Below are 24,715 nucleotides of genomic sequence, written 5' to 3'. Positions count from 1 at the left end.
CATGTGTGATACACCCCAGTTTGTTCCAACAGATAATCTTTAAGTCTCAAATCAGAATGTCATCATACTGGTCATTGTTTTTAAAAAATACACCTACATATTCAAAGGCCCCTTGCAATTTATTTTTAAAACTTTCAGTTCAGTCAAAAGATTAGCACCAAGGTATTGCACTGGGGCCATATAGTTACAGAGTTCATGGCACCATAAGATTTGCAAAACTGCCACATACAAAAAAAAAAAGAAATATATTCTCTTTTGTTTTTAATAAGCCATTTCAAAAACATCATGAAGCAACCTGTCAACATGTAAGAATACAACATAACCACTGCTACTCTCTGGTCATCTCTGTCTAAGAACTGAAAAAATGTATTTGTGCCTGATGTTTCACAATCTGATGTTTTACAGTCCAAATGTTTTACAAACTTTACAGATGTCAAAAGCAAAACGTTAAAGGAATTACTTACTATTTTGCTGAGTCTGTGAGCTGGTATTCTCTCCTCCTGTCGTAGCACTCTTGAATTCCTGAATCATTCCATATACTATCTACAAATGCTATGTGTGGCTCTTGAAATGTTGTTACTGTTTCATGGTCTATTAATCTGACCTCCTGAGCTTTTTTCTGCACATGGGAAGAAAAGAGAAAAGAAAAACAATACAATCTCTTAGTAAAATTCACAGGAAAACAACTGCTGCATCTGTAGGTGGAGGCATAAACCACATACAAAGGTGCATTTATGCTCAATTTTGTGGGGCCATAATCAGCATTTTGAAATGTAATTGGTGCAATACGCCATTGCTTCCATGCTCATTTTGAGATAAACGCCGTTTTAAAACATTTCAAAATGCACAAAAAGGTGCGTTTATGATCAGCGATTCTGCCTTTCATGTTTCATGGGGAAGCATAAATGCAAAATCACATATATACGTGGTGAAATAAATAATGTCATTTCAATGCCTTTCTGGTTCACGTGAAAGCCAGGCCTGCCGCCCTTTCAATTACTGTGCAATGTACAATTTGCAGATGCTGTTCTTTCTAGCTTGAGCTCCCTGTTGGTACACTGTATACCATGCGTACAGAGACACATGAATGCAAGAAGAGCTCACTACAATACAATACGATCTTGTCAACAATTTGTAGCTAAAATAGATACTCGTATTTCCTATCATTGTCTACAGCCCACACGTGTGTACCAGCAAAAAGAAAAATTATATTATACTGTATTAGACATGCTAAACATGTAGCTAAATATGTAGCCAGTTGAAACATAAACAATGTACACACTCAGTCCAGAACTTCCGAGAAAGCATGCACCCCAATTTGATCTGCCTCTGCTTACAGTCAACAAAGCAATTGCAAACACTCTCTCCCAAGCTTGAAAAAAAGAAAGTATAATTAGAGCTTTGAATCAGTTCCAAAATGCTGATCCTGCCTTTGCAAATTGAGCATAAACACACCCTTAATCAAATACACGCACACATACAAACTAAAATACAATGTTTCAAAACTACTTTTAAAAGAAAGAAACAAAAGCAACAGGACTGTGTGATATAATCCAGGAAATTGAACCAAAAATGAATAAATAACAATGGAGTTGACACACTTCTTAAATTTCTGCCTGATTGAAACAAGAACCAGATTTGCAATCTCTAAATGTAAAGGTCAACAATTTTCTACTTCACAGCACAGGGAAAATTTCTAGTGCATAAGTAAAAGCAAGTTACTGTTTTTGCATCAACTTTCATAATTTCATCTCCATAAAACAAACCCCCATAACTACCTCACCAGCATGAAAAAAAAATGGTAACATCTTCCTACATCCCGAGAACTATCTCATGCACATGTATCATAGTGCATGACAAAGAAAATTAGTTGGGAGAAGAATATTTGAGATTTATATCCCTGCATACACTGCAATTTGATTCCAAAAATCTTAGTATCGACATGCGCATGGCAGATTGTCGTTAATGCGCTTCCCAGCACATGGCAGATTGTCGCTAGGCTGTAGGAGTGCACATAGGGTTAACAACATTCTGCCATGCGCAAGACGATATCTTCATATCTGCAATGTCTATGGGGGATACAATAGTAATATCCTGCTTTTTTACTGTGCGCGAATTTACAGAAGTGTAAATGACATCAAATGCAAAGTGAAATTTGCATCACATTCCAATACAGCTTAAATTTTACCAACACACAGGATTTGGAAAAATCACATTCGATGGTTATGTGTATGTTTTCTAAATTTACTGAGGTGTGACAGCATCAATCATCTGTTACTTCATGCTGGAGAGTTTGTGATACGATACAATTTTGAGAGCTACTGACATGCAATCAGATATGTCATTTCTTGAAAATGATGTTCAAACTTCAAGCACCTTTCCAGATTGTTATACACTTGGCAGCTACATTACCCCAGGGAATCTCATGGGACAAGGGAATGAATACCAACAGCACTTCCTGATACTAAGTATTCATTACAATCATCAACATGTGTTATGATTGCCGGTTGCCATGGTAAACAGAGTAGTATCAATATTAACATATTGAGCAGCATTCTCCTAAGTGGCATATGGGCTAGACAACATTATGAAAATGTTTTTGGGGTAGCGCAAATAAACTTTTATAAAAAGGCAAGAGTTGAAAATCCTCGAATAATTCAACGGTGTGCAGCAGTGAAAGGAGATGATGATGAACTTGGCCGTGCCTATGGCAAGACTCGTGTAGGAATGTGTATGAAGCGTTTTTCAATAAAACTGCAATTAATTACACGATGGGTGAAGTGTTCCCTGTGCACGCAGCATGAGAATAATAATACATTATGGAAAGCTGCTGAATGCCTGATCCTACTCAAGGCCACAGGCTTGGATAAATTAGCTTCAGCTCAGTCACACTGGGCCCAGTTTCTCTGGATCAGTAATGGATTACTACAAATCAAGGGCGGAAATGAACGCTAAAAATTTCCCCCTGCTTCCCATTCCTCCCACTGCAGGATGGGTTTGACCTTCTCATAACTTTCATTATAAGCAGTACGAACTAAAATATTATAATGCCTTGTGAGAATCACGTCATTGCTGAGTGTATACAATAATTTGTATTTGGCATTCTAAATAAAACATCAATTAATATGTGAGGTAACTGTCCACATTATGCATAGCACACTTTGTTGTTATATGCCATCAATACAGAGCAGGGCTTCATAGTGAACCAACAGCAAGATAAGAGAACTCTTTGCCCTGGTAAAATTGCAATGCGTGTGCTACACAGTCCATGCAGAATACCCATTGGTTCACACATTATCATATTTGAATGTCATACACGTAACTAAGGGTATAGGAATACACAATCAGTGGCCAAATAAAGCAATGTGCTGAGAACTACACGTATGTAAACAAACTACCGTAGCCAAGATTCTGGACTATTTTGTTGTTGTTATTGTTTTTCTACCACATTTGTGCAAAATGCACTACATGAAGTGGGGGGGGGGATCCTCAGAATCTGTCCACATATGAGAATGAACTATAAATTATTGAAATCACACTGTCATATAACTTGGCACGCATGGTGCCTGTCACATTGTTTGACAACCAAAAGAAAAAAATCCACAATCCAACCAACTGATCCAACCAACCAACGTAAAGACCAAAGCTTCTAATTATCATGGCTTCTACTAAACACTGAATAATTTGGTAGTTTACTTTACGCCAATGTAAGGCACTGTGTCAATCAGTTGCAATAACATTCAAACTTGCTAAGCATAGGCAATGAACACAAGACAACCTGAGCGTGCTGCTCGTTCAGATAAGAACTCAATAGACCAATTTACCAACATATTCCAATTCTATGCATGCCTTCCTGACGATTCTCCTTGACAACCTAAAAGCTTGAATGAGGTTTGCCTGATGTAGCAAAAACCGATGTGTGCAAACTGAATGCCAAGTATTGAAAAGTGCTTTTGAGGGGAAGGTTAATGGAATAGCTGGTTACTACATCAGGATGGAAGAGACATCCATAAATTTGAATATGTTGGTAAACCAGTCTACTATGTGTGCACGTCCATGGTGTCTGTATTGCAATGTATTGCATGCATTGTACACCAGGCAAAAGACCCAAAGGGCAACTGCTACAGTCATCAGGTTCACTAACAAAATCTTCAACTTGGGCAAGTAAAGTTCAGCGAGTGTTGCCAGAAGTGCCCTCTAAACCACAGAAGGGCAACTTTAATACAGCTATCTTCTTTCTTTTTTTTTTTCTCATTACTCTTGATCATCAAAATCATTGTTCCAGAGATTGCAATATTTATGTTACCTCACTTTTTTCTCTCAAGTCATACTTTCCCCCTAGAAAATTTTCGCAAGCCAGAAATCAAATGATTCAATATCTTGATACATAGATGGCCTTAAAATGCTTGCTGGAAGAGCAAAAAATACTAGTAAACTAAATGGTGTAGATGCTGAATCTGTCTAAAATATGTTCAATTTGAAGTCAAAAACTGCTAGATTGTACCCACAAGCATCTAGACTACAAGACTTGCAGTCACAGAACACCTCTTGGATCTGACGTCCAAATTACACTTTCCTTCCTCTTGCAAGTTCATGCTTCAACACTGAGGGATATCAGACTTCTAATAGAACTAATTTATACATTAGATGGGCCTGAAACAGGTTAACGAACCTGTTCAGATGTTAACTGAGTGTTCAGACAATGAACAAGTCTCCTTCCCGACTACTAACTGCAATCAATATTCCATACAACAGCTGTGTAACAAAACCCAGGGTCTGTCAATCAAAACAGGCAACTCTCTAATTCGCTTAGTATGCAAAAATATTTTGAACAAGCACCATGACGGAAATGAAATGACTACAGGGTCGAGGTAAGCTCTGTTTCCTTTATTTTCATTTTGACATCAATCCATTCCCATGACCTAATTTGCACCCAAAATTAGGCACAACTTGATTAGAATACACACAGGACAACTGGCCACACATACTTTGAGAAATGTGTATCCACAAATAAAGCAAATGCCAAGCAATGTCTCACCTGCACATCACATTTTGTATTTTATTATGTAAGTTCATTGACTTTTTGTTTTTTTGACATTGGTGGACTTCATCACCAATATTCAAACTTGATCAACATCTTTAGGTGGTGTACCTGTGGTGTGAATTTGGTAGTCAGAGCTTAAAGCTGTGGAAAATTATTGAGTATACCACAATACTAGTTATGCATATAAAGATTATCATGTATAAAGTTCATTGACCCTTGACCTCTGCCCTTGTCAGACTTCACCCATTTACAAACTTGACAGGCATCTGTAGGTGTCTTACCTGTGGTGTGAGTTTGGTGGTCATAGCTCGAAGCTGTGAAAAATTGAGTACACTGGTCACAACACAGTGACTTATCTGGGAAAGTTCATTGACCTTTTGACCTTTGACTTTGTCAGACTTAAACTTGACTGCCATTTTTAGGTAAAGTACCTGTGGTGTTCATTTCGTGGTCACAGCTCAAAGCTGTTGAAAGTCATTGACAGCACACCCAATAGTTGATGCTGATGACAATGAAGAAAAAGTGACGCCTAGATGTCTTGCTTCCTCTATGCAGGTTCTGACAAAACTTGCAATTTGTGTTTGCTTTCAGACTTTAAAAGAAAGAGTCACTAACTTAATGTGCATGAAATGTGTTTCTGAACATATCAATTTTGTTTGCTAATTTGCAAGCAATTGATAAATATTCCCTATGTTTGTTGTGGATTTGAATAAATCACTAAAGTATACTTCACACTAAACCCAAGCTTGAGATGAAGCTCATCTGACCTCAATAGCTGAACAGTTTATAGACCAATGTGACAGCTCTTGCGGCAAGCCAACATTGTGGCCAATCAGACCACAAACCGAAATACTGTATATGCCATATATATTCAGCAAGACTAATTTTGCACAAAATTGGGACTTTCCAACAATTTTGCTAGTGGTTAATTCACGATCATGGAGTACAATAATGAACAGAGAAACGCATACATGTGTGCATATCGCATTCATGTTGGGATCAGGGTTGATATTTTCTCACATAGTTAAATTTGCGAATAGCACTCAACTAACAAAATCCACAAAAATGAAACCCTGCAAAATATATGGCATATACACTACCATAATCATAGCTAGGGAGCAGTGTAATCACGAGGTACTTACTACCCAAACATTGATAGCCAACATCAAAGACCACACGGCAAATGCCAAGCAGTGTCTCGGCCATATATCACAGTATTACAGAATTTTTCAATATAAGTTCATTGACCTTTCACCTTTGACTGTGTCCGACTTCACCAATATTCAAACTTGACCTACATCTTCAGGTGATGTACCTGTTGTGTAAGTTTTGTGGTCATAGTTCATTGTTATTTTGGCATGAGGTACCTGAGGTATGAATTTGGTGGTCACAGCTCAAAGCTGTAGAAACTTGTTGAGAGTACACCACAATATAATGTGTACAGGGCTCATCAGGTACACTTCATTGACCTCCTGACCTTGTCGAAATTCACCAATATTCGAACTCGACTGGCATCTTACGTGATGTGCCTGTGGTATAAATTTGATGTTCATGGCTCAAAGCTGTGGAAGGTTATTGAGAGTACACCACAATAGTATCTGTACAGTGCCCATCTGGTAAAGTTTATTGACCATTGAACTTGTTGGACTTTACATAACGCTTAACACTCATGTCGTTCCAATGGTCCTAGACTAGTAAAAATCACTGTCGGACCAGTGACTTTTCAGGAAGTCAAATTTACTGGTCGAACATGACCAGTAAAAACAAAAAAAACAAAAACTGCATTGTTGGAGCCAGTCAAAAACATGAGACCCGGGGGTCTTGCGCTCACCTGAGTATCGCAAGTTCACCTTTCACGCAGTCACTAATCTAAATTACACACAGCTCTCCTAAAATTTGACTAGGCATTCTCAAGTAGACAATGAAAATGTACAATTAAGGCCCAAATTTGGACCCCCTTCCCCACTCATAGTAGCAATTTTAGCTCTATCACTTCTGGTTCTAGAGAAGATGATTTTTAAAGATTCCTTAATTTGGGGGGATGGTGGCCTCAGGGTGCCCCCCCCCCCCCCCCCTTGGGAGGGGCATAGTGCCCATTTTAACAAATTGAGATCCTAACCCCCTAGGGATGCTACCTGCCAAGTTTGCTGAAAATCAATCATGAGGTTTTCAAGAAGAAGTTGAAAATGTACAATTTAGGCCCCAATTCTGACCTCTTCCCACCCCCTCCCCCTGCCCCCAAAGGGGTGGGGGACACCCCTAGATCTGCTATCAACATACTTGAAATTACAGTCATCAATGTACTAACTCATAGTATTAACTTAGCTCTATCACTTCTGATTCTAGAGAAGATTTTTAAAGATTCCCTAATTTTGGGAGGTTTGTGCCCCTTGGGGACCCTCCAGGTGGGACACAGTCCCCATTTGAACAAATTGAGATCCTATCCCCCTAGGGATGCTACCTGCAAAGTTCGGTGAAAATCGGTCATGGGGTTCTCAAAAAGAAGATGAAAATGTATGATATAGGCCCCATTAGGAGCCCTCCCCACGCCCTTCCCCTTGGTCCCAACTGGGGCAACCATGATTCCACCATGAACAAACTTGAAACTGCAATCATCAATGTACTAACTCATAGTATTAACTTAGCTCTGTCACTTCTGGTTCTAGAGAAGAGGATTTTTAAAGATAGAAAACTAACAGGCGGAAATGTGTGCATTATATAAAAATATTAGGTTTTTAAGAGGGCTTAATTTTCATTTCATTTCAATTTGCGAATTACGTAGAAACTAGAAATACATACTTAAAATATGGAATTCTTTCCTAAACTATAATAAATCAATTCGAGTATTTCATTCAAAATTTTACGGTGAAATAAAGCTTGTAATTCAACGAAAGGTGAAATGCGTTCTTTGTCTCTGAACTTTGTCTTGCAACTAAAGCGGTGCCGAGCATGACTTAAAAGCATAGTGGAATGCTAAACATCCCATTGTAACGCCTTGAACCCAAACATGTGTTTGCATGAATTACGAAGAGTTGCCACTCCATCTCTGTAACACCCTCCTGAGTACATCAAATTGTTGACAATGCTGACAACGGAAAAATTACGCCTACACTGTCTTGCTTTCGCTACGCCAGCAAGACAAAAATGTAACCATTCAGAGTTAATAATATTTGGCAACAGCTCTCTAAAATGGCCACAAAGAAATGTAGCCACTTATGAAATGAGGTGTACGAGCAGGAAGGGGAATATGTTTAGGGACTTGTCTTAGACTTTTGCATAAAATTGTAACACATTTACCGTATTCACCGGCGATAAGGCCGCACTATTGTTCACATAAATACAGCAGTAAAGTCGGGGTGAGGCCTATACGCCGGCACAAGCAAATTATCTTTCCAACTCAGAAAATCACCTGCTTAATAAAGTCGGGGTGAGGCCTATACGCCGGCACAAGCAAATTATCTTTCCAACTCAGAAAATCACCTGCTTAAAGGGATTGTACAGTTGGGGTTGAGACCTAATTTCAGGTTTCTAACATTTTTTGGTGAGATAATGAGAAACCTCTTCTAAAATGTGAAAGGGCATGTAATTCTATAAGGAATTCAACGTTTATTTGATGAAAATTGGTTTTGAAATGGCTGAGATATCAAAAAAGAGCGATTCTAATAAAGTGTGGGACCCACACTTTATTACGATCGCTTTGTTTTACTTTGTTTTTTGATGTTTCAGTCATTCCAAACCCGATCTTCGTCAAATAAACTTTGAATTCCTCTTAAAATGGTACGTTCTGGACTATATCATAAGTGTTTTCTTGGTATCTCGCAAAAAGTTAAAAATCCAATTCTCATCTCCACCAAAACTGAACTATCCCTTTAAAGTGTATCTTTGCCCAAAAAATTATTTTTATGTGAAAGAGACACATTTCAGTAGTCCATTGCACCAACTTTCAGAGAACAAGGCAAGTGCCAAATTGTGTCTCGCCCATTCGCGTACAAGGAATTAATATTTTTTAGAACTCCCAGAAGTTAATTGACCTGCTTATGACCTTTGACCTTGTGGTGACCTTTAACACCCCAAGGGACATTTACCAGCCAAGTTTGGTCACAAACGGACAAAGGGATCACTAGTAATGAGCCATAATCGAAACGCGCCATAAAAACTTAACATTGGGCCCTAGAAATTTGTTGACCCCTTTCTGTGACCTTTGACCTTGTGACGACCTTAAACTCCCCAAGGGACATCTACCATCCAAGTTTGGTTACAAACGGACATAGGGATCAAAAGTTATGAGCCACAATCAAAATGCGCCCTGAAAACATAACATTGGGCCCTTAAAGTTTGTTGACCCTTGTCTGTGACCTTTGACCTTGTGACGACCTTCATCTCCCCAAGGGACATCTTCCATCCAAGTTTGGTCACAAACGGACAAAGGGATCAAAAGTTATGAGCCATAAACGAAATGCGCCCTAAAAACTTGAACATTGGGCCCTGAAAGTTCATTGACCCCTGTCTGTAACCTTTGACCTTGTGGTTACCTTCAACTTCCCAAGAGACATCTACCATCACCGAAGTTTGATTGCCATTGTAGCAACATGTGCTGAGTTACGTGTGATAAGAGAGTCTTGCAAGTAAACTTTAACGTATGACCTCAAATGACATTGGACCTTATCATGTGACCTCTTACGGCACCATAACATGAAGGTACCCCCAGTGCATCCATCACCCAAGTTTGATTGCCATTGTAGCAACACGTGTCGAGTTACGTGTGATAAGAGTCTTGCAAGTAAACTTTAACAAATGACCTCAAATGACCTTTGACCTTATCCTGTGACCTCCAACGGCACCATAACATGAAGGTACCCCCAGTGCATCTATGACCCCAGTTAGGTTGTAATCCAAGCAACTTATGTGAAGTCATTTGTCAAAAGAGAGTTTTGCAGGTAAACTTTAACATAGAAAAGAGAGTCTTGCACATACTCTTTAACACATACTCATCATCACATGACCTCAGACAACACCATAACATGAAGATATCCCTAGTGCTTCTATCACCCAAGTGTGGCTGCCATTGCTGTAACAGTTGCCATGTTATGCATCATAACTGAAAGACGGTGCAATGGATTACTGAAATGTGTCTCTTTCACATATCCAAAATAATTTTTTGGCCAAAGATACACTTTAACCAACACGCATAATCATGTATGGGACTATGCAATGTGCCAATGACCAACGCGATATCAACCACTGAATTGATCAATTTTACAGACAATGATATGTTCTGCAGTCAAGTGACAACTTTTTTTTTCCATTACCTACTTATCACTGCACTGTCGCTGGTGCCGATTTAACAAAAGTGTTCAAAATTATAAGAGAGCACAGCTTGATTGCCAGTTGGCATGCATAGCCATTGCAGCGATTGCAATCCTGCACACATAACACAATAGCACTATCTCATGCAATACTTGACTACTGAATATTATAGTGTGCGTGAATGAAGACACACCGGTACTAGGCTACGGAGTATTGAATAGTGTGTGTGAGTGTACACACACTCGGTCATTCTTCACATTAGAGACCTACACGCAGAAATATCATTCAAAATTCTGACGCAAAGTTTGCATCAAAAGGAACAAAATTAATATCAAACAAACATAACTTATTGTTATAAAACTCATGAAAAGATGGAGAAACAACAAAATTTCTCAGCAATATAATATAGAGAAGTAATGAAATTTTGATCAGAACAACCCCTTAGATTTTTTTTTTCCAGTTTTTTATCACCAAAGTAAGGGTATAGGGCTTATCCAGCGCTGCAGACTTATCGCCGGCAAATATAGTATCCTACTGTCAAACTTATTTTGCCCAAACTGTAAGACAAAAAAAAAAAAAAATTCGCATGCATGAAACTTTTGTGAATTTTACGAGGAGCCAAGATTGGCGAAAGTATTACAGAAATATGCATGTGAAAGTATTTGTCTACACAATGTATTGCAATGCCAGTGGCAATTCGCAAAAGTTTCATGCTGTGAATGTTTCTGGTTTTACAGTATGCCATTCTTCAGCTGCAGTGCATTATGGACTTAGAGTGTGTTTCTACTGAGAGCACCTCACATCCCTGGCATCGCCACGAATTTTGTCCAACGCAGCACCTCGTATTTTACGACCACTTGAGCTGTTTCTACTGAGCGATAAAATACGAGGTGATGCAAAGGTGACGTGCAAATGCGGCGATTCCGGAAGTCAGGTATTTTTAAGTCACAGATTTGGGTCACGCGCGCACTGCCTGTTAATACGATCCGAACCCTGCCTGCTTTGCTACAACTGCGTCGGCTATTTTTTGATTAGCCATTTCTCTTCGTCTTCCCATCCAATATACCCCGAACTAACATACTGGTATCCTGCCACTGACTGATGAGAAATCTTTGGAGATCGAGGGTCCAGTTGAGATTTTCTCAAGGCTGCAGGTACTGCATTAGAGACAATATAAAATGAAATAACGCGGTGCATCAAGTAAGTGATGACTAAGGCTTGGATTTTGTGGTTTCAAAGCGGGCTAGAGGCGAATTCTCAAACTTAACTTGTATGCACGTCTGTGGTGATCGGATGAACTCTAGAAGCAGGTCATTCATGGTCATTTTACCTAGCCTGTGGCCATGAGGCCAGCAGTAGTGCTCACCTACTCAACAGAAACTAATATTTATTGTTGATCCCTCAAACTGTAAGTGCCCAGCTGTATTCATCAAATGGGCACATGTACAAACTCTCGTGCTAATGTATAAACTTTGCACAATACCTGCCTTAAATAGAACTTGGAAGTATCACTCAATGTGATTAATACCCCCACCTAACACTGAGAGAGTTAGCTCAACCAGCAATAACTTGTATCCTTTTTATTGGAAAAAAAATAGCAACCATGGCAATGTATTGTTCAACATTGAACAGATGTCTATTTCGCTCACCGATAGTCATGTGCCATACTAAAGTCAAGTGCTCAAAACCTGAGTAAGATAAGTAGATTGGCAATTTCTATGATTTTCATTTAAAAATGTCGTTACCATGGCAACAAACTGTTTGACATAACAAAAAATGAAGTTAGCACAACTACATATCACAGCTGTCACATGTGCCAAATTTCAAGCCAAGTGCTCAAAGACTGACGGAGTTAACTGAATCCATAGTATTTTTGTATGATTTTCATTCAAAATATAGCTACCATGGCAACACATTTTTAACAACGAAAGATAAATTTTGGACATCTAGGTTATACCGTGATCACATGTGCCAAATTTGAAGCCAAATGCTCAAAAACTGAAAGAGTTTGCTGAACCACAATTTTTGTATGATTTTCATTCAAAATATACTGTTGCCATGGCAACACATTGTTAAAAAATGACGAAAGATGAAGTTTGCACATCTTCGTGCTATAACGGTCACATGTGCCAAATTTCAAGTCAAGTGCTCAAAGACTGAAGGAGTTAACTGAATCCATAGTATTTTTGTATGATTTTCATTCAAAATATATTTGTTACCATGGCAACACATTGTTCAACAATGATGAAAGATGAAGTTTGCACATCTTCGTGCTATAACGGTCACATGTGCCAAATTTCAAGCCAAGTGCTCAAAGACTGAAGGAGTTAACTGAATCCATAGTATTTTTGTATGATTTTCATTCAAAATATATATTTGTTACCATGGCAACACATTGTTCAACAATGATGAAAGATGAAGTTTGCACATCTTCATGCTATAACAGTCACATGTACCATATTTCAAGCCAAGTGCTCAAAGAGCAACATTTTGTAAGATTTCTTTAAAATTTGCTGTTGCCATGGCAACGCATTATGCAATAGTAACAAAAAAGGTGTCATGCACATCTTTATTTGATAGTGGTCCCACATGCCAAATGTGGGGTCAATTGCTCAAAAAATGACAGAGTAGTTTGATCCACAACATTTTGCATGATTTTAGAAAAATTTGCTGTTGCTATGGCAATGCATTATGCAATACTAATGAAAAAGGTGTCTTGCATATCTTCCTTTGATAGCATTCACACATGCCAAATTTGGAATAAATTGCTCAAAAATGAGAGAGTAGTTCGATCCACCAGTTTTTATGAAAATATGCCGTTGTCATGGCAACGCATTATGCGATACTAACAAAAAAGGTGTTTTGCCCATCTACCTTTGATAGTGGTCAAACATGCCAAATTTGGGGTCAATTGCTCAAAAAATGAGAGTAGTTTGATCCACAACATTTTGCAAGATTTTTTAAAAATTTGCTGTTGCCATGGCAACGCATTATGTGATACTAATGAAAAAGGTTGTATTGCACATCTTCCTTTGATAGCATTCACACATGCCAAATTTGGGGTTAATTGCTCAAAAAATGAGTGAGTAGTTCGATCCACAAGTTTTTGTGAAAATATGCCGTTACCATGGCAACGTATTATGTGACATTAACAAAAAAGGTGTCTTGCACATCTACCTTTGATAGCAGTCACACATGCCAAATTTGAGATCAATTGCTCAAAAAATGAATAGTTCGATCCACAAAATTTTGCAAGATTTTTTTTTAATTGCTGTTGCCACGGCAACACATTATGCAATACTGACGAAAAAGGTATCTTGCACATCTTCCTTTGATAGTGGTCACACATGCCAAATTTGGGGTTAATTGCTCAAAAAATGAGAGAGTAGTTCGATCCACAAGTTTTTATGAAAATATGCCGTTACCATGGCAACGTATTATACCATACTAACAAAAAAGGTGTCTTGCACATCGACCTTTGATAGTGGTCACACATGCCAAATTTGGGATCAATTGCTCAAAAAATGAGAGAGGAGTTCGATCCACAAGATTTTGCAACGGACCGACCGACCGACCGCCCGCCCCACCACCCGACCGCCCACCCGACCGACTGGCCACCCGACCTCAGAGTGATTCCTATATACCCCCCCCCCCCCACACACTATTCACGCAATGCGCACATGACAACAGCGAGGCCTCTGCGAAGAGGTCCTTCACCTCTTTGGAGCACAACAACAACAGCGCGCTAACCACACCACTGACGCGTAAAAGACAATGGACAAAGGTAAGTGCGCGCAGGCAGTGATAGAGAAGGGCGCTGTGTGACCCAGTTTGCAGGCTTTGCTGTTATCTCTATCGGCAATTAGCGGGATAATTCGGTACGTGTGGATGCTCGCCAAATTAGCGGGATACCAATCGCGATCGCTATCCCGCTAATTTGGTACGTGTGGACGCTCGCAAAAAAACTCGGGATGAGCATCGCGATCGTCATCCCGCTAATTTGTATGTGTGAATCCGGCTTCTGTGTGGGTGGGGGTATAATAACTTCACATGATGTTCTCCGATGCCTCGAAGTATGAACAGCCTTTACATACAACACATGCCTGCACTGATATTTCATATGGTAACTGCTCCCTAAAATTTGTTACATTACAGTTTATCTGCAATCTTTTCAAAAAGAAAACATGGTATATAGGATCCTGCTTCATTTCATGACTGCAACAACTGCTATAATACAGCTACAGATATACTGTATACAAGTTAATGCACTGACTAGAGGATCATTTGGATTTGGCAATCAGAGATGTACGTATTAAGTTAAGACCTTGTTCCTGGAGGCCACAGCAGAACTATTTGTCCGAAACATAGTGCCCTGTGGACACATGGGATATTCTCCCTTTTTCCCCCTCTGTATTCTACTCTTGTTTGTTCCAGTCCTCGCTCCAGTGTACATGTAGCTATCAGACGACGTTCTCACAGCGTCTGGTCAGGCTGGACTACAGATACTGTATACGCTATATATTTCGCGGGGGTTTTATTTTCGCGAATTTCGCGAGTCGGGAGCTATTCGCGAAATTAACAACACGCGAAAATATTACCTTCCAAAATGAATCCCTTGCCTTGATGATACGAACATTTCAGTACTAACGTTAGTAGACCTCTATACCATGTCATGGCTTACCGAATAGACCAACTGGCTAAGCTTGTTTACGTACATAACATGTCCACGTCTACTTACGAATACTGTAGAGAGCCAATCCATTATCGCAAGGGGACCACTCGTCATAAATCTAGCGCAATGGACTTAACCACTTCAAAAATGTTGAATTCTAACTTACTAGTTCGCAGAGTTTGGTTAAGTTTTTTTCATGCAGTGTATAACTAGTATCATTCTTATTTGCTAGTAAGTTGAAAATTCACACTTTCTTTGCCAATTCATATTTTCTCTGGTGCCCCCATCGCGAATTTAACCACTCGCGAAAATGTGTGACAGCGGCAATTCGCGAAAATTTATGTACGCGAAAATTATAGCGTATACAGTACTTCTCGTTGCATCCCACTATAGACTGCCTTCAAGTTTTGTTATGGCCTATTATGTGCTGTCACATTATGTTGCGTTCACCTCATTTTACTACGGCCTATTAGGTTTCTCATCACGATCAGCACTGTGACTGCCGTGGCAAAGTTTAAAAATATGACAAGGCAATCACACCATGTCACGTTTGCCCATCCTGTCCCCCAACGTTGTTTCACATCGATTCCGTTTTGTAGAGAGTGGCCTCAAACACGATCGCCGTGGCTGCTGGGAACATGGTGTCAGCGTAGCTTAAGCATTTGGACCCAGCCAGCAGAGAGCTCTTAGCATGAGAGTTGAACACATTGCCTGCCACAGGACTTCTGAGTTCTACAGGCAACCCTCACAGGTGTTTCAGAGGGAACAACCCTCCCTACTCACCCCCAGCCACAGGTCCTAGAACACCCATGAAACTAATGTACGTTAACAAGATTTACCATGGTTCACAAGGAAATAATATTCTTTAAAATAATTGGTGGGTTGCCACATCGGTTGCCACGGCACACTCTCATTCTTAACTAAGTCTGGAATGAAATCAAATGCACAGGTAAGCATTTAAAGCCCCTGACAGTATAACTATGATGCTGATGTCACCATTGACTCCAGGCAAAACTAATCTTGGACATTACACACCCACATCATATTTCCCCCAAACTTGTATTTCGCATTGCACATACTGAATAACCAGAAACATTCGCAGCATTAAACTTTGACAAATGGGAGCCGACGGCCTTTTTTCAGGCATGAAACTTCTGTGATTGCCACTGCAATTGAAAGCATTGTGTAGACCAAAACCTTCGAGTGCGCTTTACTCTTTAATGAATCTTGGCTCCTCGCAAAATTCGCGAAAGTTACATGCACGTGAAAAGTCCTGGTTTTACAGTATCCAAGTTTCGTAAGTTTTGTATTTTGTGTAAAAATTTAGGTCAATGCAAGTTACACCATAATCAAAGGCCAGGAGTATCACACAGAACAAAAATGGGATGAATATGTTGTTAATAACAGGCATTCAGCTGATCAAGCTATGACAATGCTCAACTTATGACAGATCAATGATAAAGCATTTATCCCATATGTTCTCTCCTTAATGCTACTGGAAGATATAGGAACTATTCAATAAAATGTAAGAAGATCTTCTGCAAACAGTTGACAGGATGGTGTTATCAGGTCATAAAATGCCTTCTGAGCTGTATTCTCGAAAGGATTGGCATACTTGGAAGTACTGATCTGAAAGAAGTTGATACATTAATATCTCAAGGGGCAAACATTTTCTACAAAAATACAGATGAAAACATGTTTTCATAATGACGTTGTCTGCACTCTTGCACTGTTGTCTGCTCATTAGGGCAGCACCTGCTAATATCTTTATCATCATTCAACAAAGGCCAGCAGTTCGAACTTTCCACTCCCTTCTACACAATAATCTCACAACATATGTGACCCGCCACTACAGAAGGACCCGTAAGTCGCTGACAGATGAGCCGAGCAAATCGAGTTTGAAGTCAGATCATCAAAATCTGTCAGAACCATCAAATTTCTGGTTTTGGCATAATTTTGTAGTCTAATGTTTCGTCAAAACTCTGCCAAAATTTTGAAGCTAAATGACCAAAGGAAAGGCAAGAAAATAGTGTTTTTCTAGGCCATGATTTTCTGACTTTCAGAGGAACAGAAACGTGTCCAAAGATTTGGATTTAGCGCTGCAGATAGACTCCGCTCCTAGCAACGAGGGAGCAATCTTATTGGTCAGTGCATGGCATCCTGGTTACTGATTGGTCGTGCGTAGACCGCAGGCACTAAGCTTGAATGAACATCATGGAGGTTGCTAGGAGCATATCTTCTATTGTCAAGAGGTGAAAACTGTCTTACCTCCCCTTGATCACGATTTCGTCAGAGGGAAAACTCTGAAGGTGGTTTTCTCGAAATGCTGATTTCTTAGACCACTCGACATAATCTTATAAAATCACCAATATCACTGCAACCGAGTACTTTTATGTGTCATGTTATATATGGAATTAAAGCGGAAAAGTGAGGCAATAAAGTCATGTCATTTATAGAATATCAACTTCCCCCGACTTTCGGATCCTTTTGTTGTAGCGGGTCACATATGTTTTAATGTACAAGAAAATCAGCCTTGCACATGCCTTCGTGAGATAATAAATAGCAAGACTATGTCGTGATTATGAGAAGGAAGATATTACATACTTGTCAAAGAGTTGATGAACCACTGTCTGGTTGTTAGTACTGGTGGTGCATTTCTAAACACTGCTTTCTTACAAACTCACCTCGTTTGTTGGGTCGCCATAGGCGATCTTGAGTGTGTCCATGGCTCTGATCATTGCATTGATGGCCATGAAAATGTTTTGGTATACAAGCTTGGTGAATGTCTTCCTATCCTCTTCTGAGTAGCCTGCCCCATGGATAATTCTCATCTGTTTGATGAATGTGCTTTTACCACTCTCTCCAGTACCTGCAACGACAAAAGAAAAACAAAGGGAAATTTTCAGGTGTTTGCATCACAAGCTGCCTTCATCAAGAGAATACAAACAAATACTGAAGATATATTTTTTTTAAATACATGTATTAGGCAAGCCAGTCTTTCCAGTCAAGTTTCATTAGCACTTCTACAGAACAAAATCATCAAGTAGCTGTACTATGCCTCCATACATACATTGTATCCACTATCCACACTAAGGTCTATGTAGGAAATGAATTGAATGTTGCTCTGAGAGGGATTTTTTTCAAAAAAAGTCATATGTTCATACTACAGGGTACCTACAAAAGCCACATGCCTGTTTGCTATGTACAACCATTTTTGCTGTCGCAAAAAGGTAATATTACATTGACGCTTACCAAACTACTGTAAATGTCAATATTTTCTCATGATTACTATTTGAGCGACTCAAAGACATTCGCGGGTTCCCGATTTCGTGCTGCGCAATTGTCAACCCATTCACAATGTGCACAGAAAATAGTGAAGATATTTGGGCGAGCCAGAAGTACATGTAGTGCGAAATACGCGAAAATTAACGAACCACAAAAATTTATGAATTTACAGTAGACTGTAAAGATCTATTCTCTGATGCAATGCATATTTGTAAAGGAGAACATGAAGGGGCTGCCCTAATATTTCACAGGGAAGCAGCTCATGCATGTGTTCTCAGCCAGCAAATTAATAAACATGCCCCCTTCAGAATCAAATAGATGTGATATCGCCAATCGGTAAAAATTTATGACATGGAATTCATAATTACATTTGGAAGGAAAGCACAGAGAATTCTCTGTATCGCCATTCCGTGAAAAACTTCTGTGCACGCTAAAAAGCCCTGTCACAGATGCACTGTGGGATTCCTTGGGGGCATCGTCACTTCCAGTTGGTTTGCGCGTGTCTCAGTTACCATGCTATTCAATGCAATTTTTGTCTGCTTTTCTCTTGCTGCTGTTCTTTGGTTAGAATTAAGTAAAAAGTAGTAAAAAAAATAGCTAAACTTCTCAATTTTACTGATTTGCGGTCACTAGAGTCATGGTTCACTACTGCAAGGCTTCAATGTGTTGGTCACATGATGGAAAGTAAAAAAATCTTCAACAAAAAATACCCTTGGATAAAGACGGAACATGACCGGAGTGCATATGCAGCCAAAACCGTGGCAAGTTTGTCCCTTGAGCTATCCCATAATGCATCTAAAACGATGCTTGCCACAAGGCACTCAGGTACTGGCTATACCGAGAATTAAATCATATTAGATGAAAAGAGTCATGACACTAAACAAAACACTGGCAGACCTTTTAATAGCCTACATGCAGTCATAAACACATACCAGTGACAGTGGCATAGAGCAAAGACACATTGTACAATGCATGGACTACACTGTATTTCCCAGGCACCACCTTCACATTATGTACATGTAATGCTCACTACATTACCACCACAATTCCTGTCACTAGAAAAGCCTTGCAACATCGTGAGCATTTTATGGATACACCTGCCATCCTTTATTCAAACACAACGTTAGGACTAGCGCTGAAGGTCATTCATAGGGAGTGGCATTTTGAACACACTGCTACCAATAATCAGCTTTGGCCTATGCAATTTCTGTATCAATCTAATTAATTTGGATAGGCCCAGTAGTCAGTATTTTTTTTTTTTTTTTTTTGTAAAGAGAAAAATACAGCATCAGCATTTCTGTCCACCCACACACATACATACAACCAACACTAGCTTATTGGATAGCTCATGATATACCACAAAAAGAACAAAAAAATTACATTGAAATCTTCACTGAAAATTCTTTTCACAAGGCAGCACTTTGCATTAGGTACCAGGAAACTCATTTCAAATGACAGGTATAGATATGCTGGTAGCAATTAAGTGCCAGTACACGCTGCTGCACTCGGTATCATGTCATAATCTGGCGCATTCTATACACGCAGTACCACTAAGTGCACAATATCATGTCAAAGAAGCGACTACTGATCAAGGACTGATGAACATTCCTAATTTCACCTGCTACACTTGAGTATCTACCTATGAAGGATACTGGCATCTGCCCTTTCACTTGTAGATACACCGTCATTCAAAAGCTGCCCCAATACAATCTCACTCCATGTTCGAGTTTCATGGTGCACAAATACATTTGTATATTCAAATCAAACAGAATGGTAACAGCTTCATCAAAATTGCACACATAAATTACAAAGGTTAGGGAATTCTACAATCATCTACTGTATACGCCGAATATTTTGTGAGGTTTTTATTTCACGAGGTTTTTATTTCATGAATTTCGCGAATCGGGTGCTATTCGCGATATTAAAGACACGCGAAAATATTGACTCTGATCCCGATGTGAATGTGACGTACGCATGTACATTTCTCCGCTCAGTACAGGACTCCACGATCGCAAATTTAACCACTCGCGAAATCGTTGGGAATTCCCGATTTGCGAAAATTTAGACTCACGAAATATATGGCGTATACAGTATCTTGTCATTGCTGCACAAGCCTCTTATTGTGCTCCACACACATTGTTACTAAATTTCCTTTCCTGAAATGAAAGGTACACTGTAAATACTTGATTCCTCTGCACTAAAGTACTGCTACTAACTGCTGCTAATGACAGAACAGTAACAAAAGGGCAAGGGATTACACACGCTTGTTGTTACATCATGGCCCAAAGACGTTTTTGTATCAGCAGGAGAATTAGGTGGTGATGACATTATCCAATTGGAAGGACATGCGAATGTTAAAATGCCATATAGTACAAATGGTGTACGTATTATACTGGTATTTGCTCTTTTCAGCTGTATGGAAAAGGGTATAGGTTTGGAAAAGAAGCATCCATAAGACAAACATGAAATTGCTTGTGCCCTATGAAATTGCCATCTCCTTTATGCAGGGTGCCGTTTATGCTCAAAATGCCAAAGCAGAATTGGCATTATGAAAAGCTGATTCAAAATGCTGATTCCAAACACTGTACACAAGGCCATTCACTGGAGAACTGTTCATGCCAAATTTTTTCAAGCTCAAAAAAGAGCAGATATCCCAAACATGCACTGTGCATTGTTGAAACATTTTAAACTCCTATTGTAACGAACCGTTCAGCATGCGTGTCTACTTCATATGAACCAGAAAGGCATCAAGATGACAGCATTATAAATATCTTTATATGTTTTGCATCTATGCTTTCCCTGTAAACATGATTAGAGCAAAATGCTGACTATAAAATATGCACATTTGGAATTGGCCTTTTGAAATGCTGTTTATATCGAGGTGAGTTGGGACGCAACCATGTTTTGCTCTAATCACGTTTCAAAATTGTATACATGTGCATGTATGTGAACATCATATCTGGCCTTCACAGTGATCTTCAAAGCAGTTGTACACATTCGTCCAATATGCATAAATCTCAGAAGACACACACTGACGACTGTATTGAAAGTAGCAACATACTGGACTGCAAATAATGGAGAAACACTTTCCACGCTGCCTAGCTCTCTAGAGGTGCAGTCAGACTGGAAAAATATCAAGAAGGTTAAGATTGCGATCTTTAAAGGAGACCTCCGGATGATTTTCAGATTTTTACATTTGAACAACTATAAATTAGTTATCCTGAGGACAGAGTTTCAGAATTTGTGCTAATTGGGATGAAGAATAAGAATATTTTCAAAATTTAGAACAAATTGCAATGAACAAGGATGATGACATGGCAGAGTCACCATAAGAATACATGAGTTGGGGCTCAAGGAAGCAGAACGAAAGAAGAAGGCATGCATAGATTATACACAGGTGAACTCGCAAGCAAGCGGTATTGTAATGGAATGACACTGCCACATTTCTGAAATATGTGAACCTCCTATGTCATCATCCTTGTTCAGTGTAATTTGCTTAAGGTTTTTTAAACTATTGTTTCTCTGCTCAAGAACCATGATAAATTCCACAAATATATGGAGTTATCGATTTATGTACTACATGGTTTGAAATTATGAAAATCGTCTGGAATGTCCCTTTAAGATCTCAAAGTTTTGCTAGTGTGACTGCAAACTCCCCGCGAAACTCTTCGCGTAACTTCTCACTCCAACTAAGGATATTTCCCCCACTCCCATCCAAGCTTCTTGATCTTTTGCTAGTGTGACTGCTAGAAACTGAAACTTTGTCATCTTTGTCACAGGACCAGTCCACCACCCGTTTGCGGACAGCGCCTCTGAAGCACACGGCTATTGTTGTACAGGTGCTCATTGTTACGTCACCAAAAAAAAAAAATCGTTGTATTGGCGTAACCCGCCCGACCCTAAAAAAAACCCCGACCCTGAACTTTTCAACAACAAAAAAAAGGGAAATACATCGTTTTTACCGAGAGAGGGCGCGATACGGGTTTGCGAATTATCAACAACAACAACAACAACAACAACAGCTGGTGTTGGAAAATGGTTGCGCAGTACAGCGTGTCGGCGACAGGCAAGTCCGGTTCGAAGATTTTATTTAATATTATTCGGAGAATCGGTTTGTCTGTGGCGCTGGGTGATTTAGCCCAGGAATTTGTTCATTCGTATTCTGACCGGTATGTCGTGACGGCTTTTAAACCGGTGATATAACAAACTTTGGATGCAACAGACCCTCTCTATCGAATGGGGTTTTGTTAAATATGAGTTTTACACGTAAAATACAGGTAGCAAAAAAAAAAAACAATTAAATAATTCTTTTTTTTAAAATCCGCCCGCCCGACCCTATTTGAAAATCTCATGTTACGCCAATACAAAATTTTTTTTTTTTTTGGCCAGACCAAATCTTTTCGATCCAAATATTGGCTGCAAGCGTGACCGGACGACACAATATCGCAAAGACTTCGCAAACTTCTCAATCTTTTGCCAGTGTGACCACGCTGTATGGTGCAGTCACCTTTGACAGCAGCTTGAACAGAGAGCTCGTCAGTGCCTGAACACTCCTCACAATTTGGAAAGGACAGACTTAGGGTGCATTTATCAACTCACTTCTGGCGCGGAATTAAGGTTTCCGAACAACTTTCAGGGAGCTCTGGGCAATTGATAAATGCAAAGCTGTTTTGAATATTAGAAACAAGTTTCGGACACGCCCAAAAAAGTGTGCTCACAAATGTGTTAGAGCCAGAGATGCATTTCAATAGAGTTGATAAACACAAAGTCGTTTTGAAATGCGTAGCTTGGACATGCCACTCACTACCAACTACACATCTCAGCTCCTCGGGTCAAACTGCAGAATGGAGCTACGCAGTGACAATAGTGACAAGGCTTACCAATCGACCAGTGACAGTATTAAACTATTATTTTTTTGTCTTCTCAATTACAAAATTCTCCTAGTCTTGTTTGCAGCAAACAAGATAAAAATTTCGCCTGAATAATGAACTGGAAATGTGAAAATCTATGTACGACCTATGTGGCATGTTGAAAAAATGGAATAACTTCACTATTTGCATTTTCATATTTGACTGTTCTCGAACCGTTTCCAGAATGAGAAATCTCCATTTTCTGAAGCCAGACAGTTTTGGTTTTTTGTTTTTTTTTTATGTCAGATATCGTCGAATGCATTCATTTTCTTTCTGGAAATATTAGCCTTGTTTAATTTTCTGGATTTCTAGTTATTTCTGAGTATCATGTATCATAATCATCATGTGTTACACAAAGCCTTAGGGTTGAACACCAAACAAAATTGCAGCAGTATCTTCTTATTTTACCTTGCATGTTTTGGATGCACTCCTCCAGCTGAAACACATGCTACTGTGGACACCAAAATATTGGGTGATTTCAAGTTCGGTGCTAGTGCTAGTGCTAGTGCTAGCCCCCGAATAACAGCGTTAAATCGAGCTCCAACACCGACGGTCAGATTAACGAGGCGATACCGATCAAAATTATCGATCACCAGCACTAGGTGTTGGAATTCACAGCACCGCGAGCTCCGCGGGAATTGCGCGACGAAAAAAGTGATTGCGCGTGATTACAGTCAAATATTAAAAGATGTAGCCAAAATTGCTTAGTTTTAGAGACATAGTGAGGAAGACATATTAAAATACCACAAATTTCATCCACTCCCAAAAATACAACTATCTTAATTTTGCTCCTAGGCTCAGATTTATGAAGCCATGTCGAGAGTGTTCGTGTACGTTAGGTGGGCGACCATTGCGTTAGCATAGACTTTGCACGTAAAACGCGCATCTATTATGGACGTGAATATGAGTCTCGCACGGCAACGCTAACACCAGCACCGAACTTGAAATGACAAAAATGTTAATCCCTAGGGGCTAGTGTTAGTGAATGGCGAAAAAGCACGTAAATCGCTAACACAACCGGCGGAGCTCGGTTCAGCAGACGACATTCAACACCGAGCCCAGCACCAGCAACCGGAAATACGTCATAATTTTGAGGTCAACTCCCAACACCGACGTGATTTCAAGTTCGGTTTTATCGCCGGTGCTAGTGCTGAGATAGCACTAGCACTAGCACTAGCACTAGCACCGAACTTGAAATCACCCATTGTCACCAATTTCAGTACCCAGCAACACTACCAATTTACTGTTGTTCAGGCTACTTTTTTGTGTGAGCTATTAGTTTGCACAGATTTTTTCAAACCGTGGAAGTTTAAATCCTTTGAATTATCTGTACAGGCTTTATCCAACCCCATGAGGTAACATCTATTACTTAAAAAAGAATAAAAAAATAGATTGGACAGCAGAGTTGGGGCATACTGTACCCTCATGCGAAAAACTTGAACACACACAAAAGCACTTGCTGTATGCATCATGGGGGGGGGCAGAAATTTGAATCAT

At 39.5% G+C, this 24,715-nt stretch overlaps 1 protein-coding gene across 1 annotated transcript in view; it reads right to left on the bottom strand.

The window, feature by feature from the left end:
- LOC139730975 (guanine nucleotide-binding protein G(q) subunit alpha) overlaps positions 1-24,715 on the bottom strand; it is a 70,105-nt gene that overhangs the window by 22,290 nt on the left and 23,100 nt on the right. The window contains exons 2-3 of the mRNA XM_071641854.1: positions 17,708-17,892; positions 465-619 (exon numbers count right to left, since the gene is read on the bottom strand). Of these exons, the coding sequence (XP_071497955.1) occupies positions 465-619; positions 17,708-17,892 (340 nt within the window). The remainder of the gene's footprint in view (positions 1-464; positions 620-17,707; positions 17,893-24,715) is intronic.

The sequence above is a fragment of the Diadema antillarum genome, unplaced genomic scaffold, assembly GCF_040938485.1.
Source record: "Diadema antillarum isolate AM-2024a unplaced genomic scaffold, OU_Dant_1.0 seq00000345_RagTag, whole genome shotgun sequence".
Classification (NCBI taxonomy): Eukaryota; Metazoa; Echinodermata; class Echinoidea; order Diadematoida; family Diadematidae; genus Diadema; species Diadema antillarum.
The sequence above is the reverse complement of the archived record's forward strand: the minus strand, read 5'-3'. Positions and strand labels throughout refer to the sequence as shown.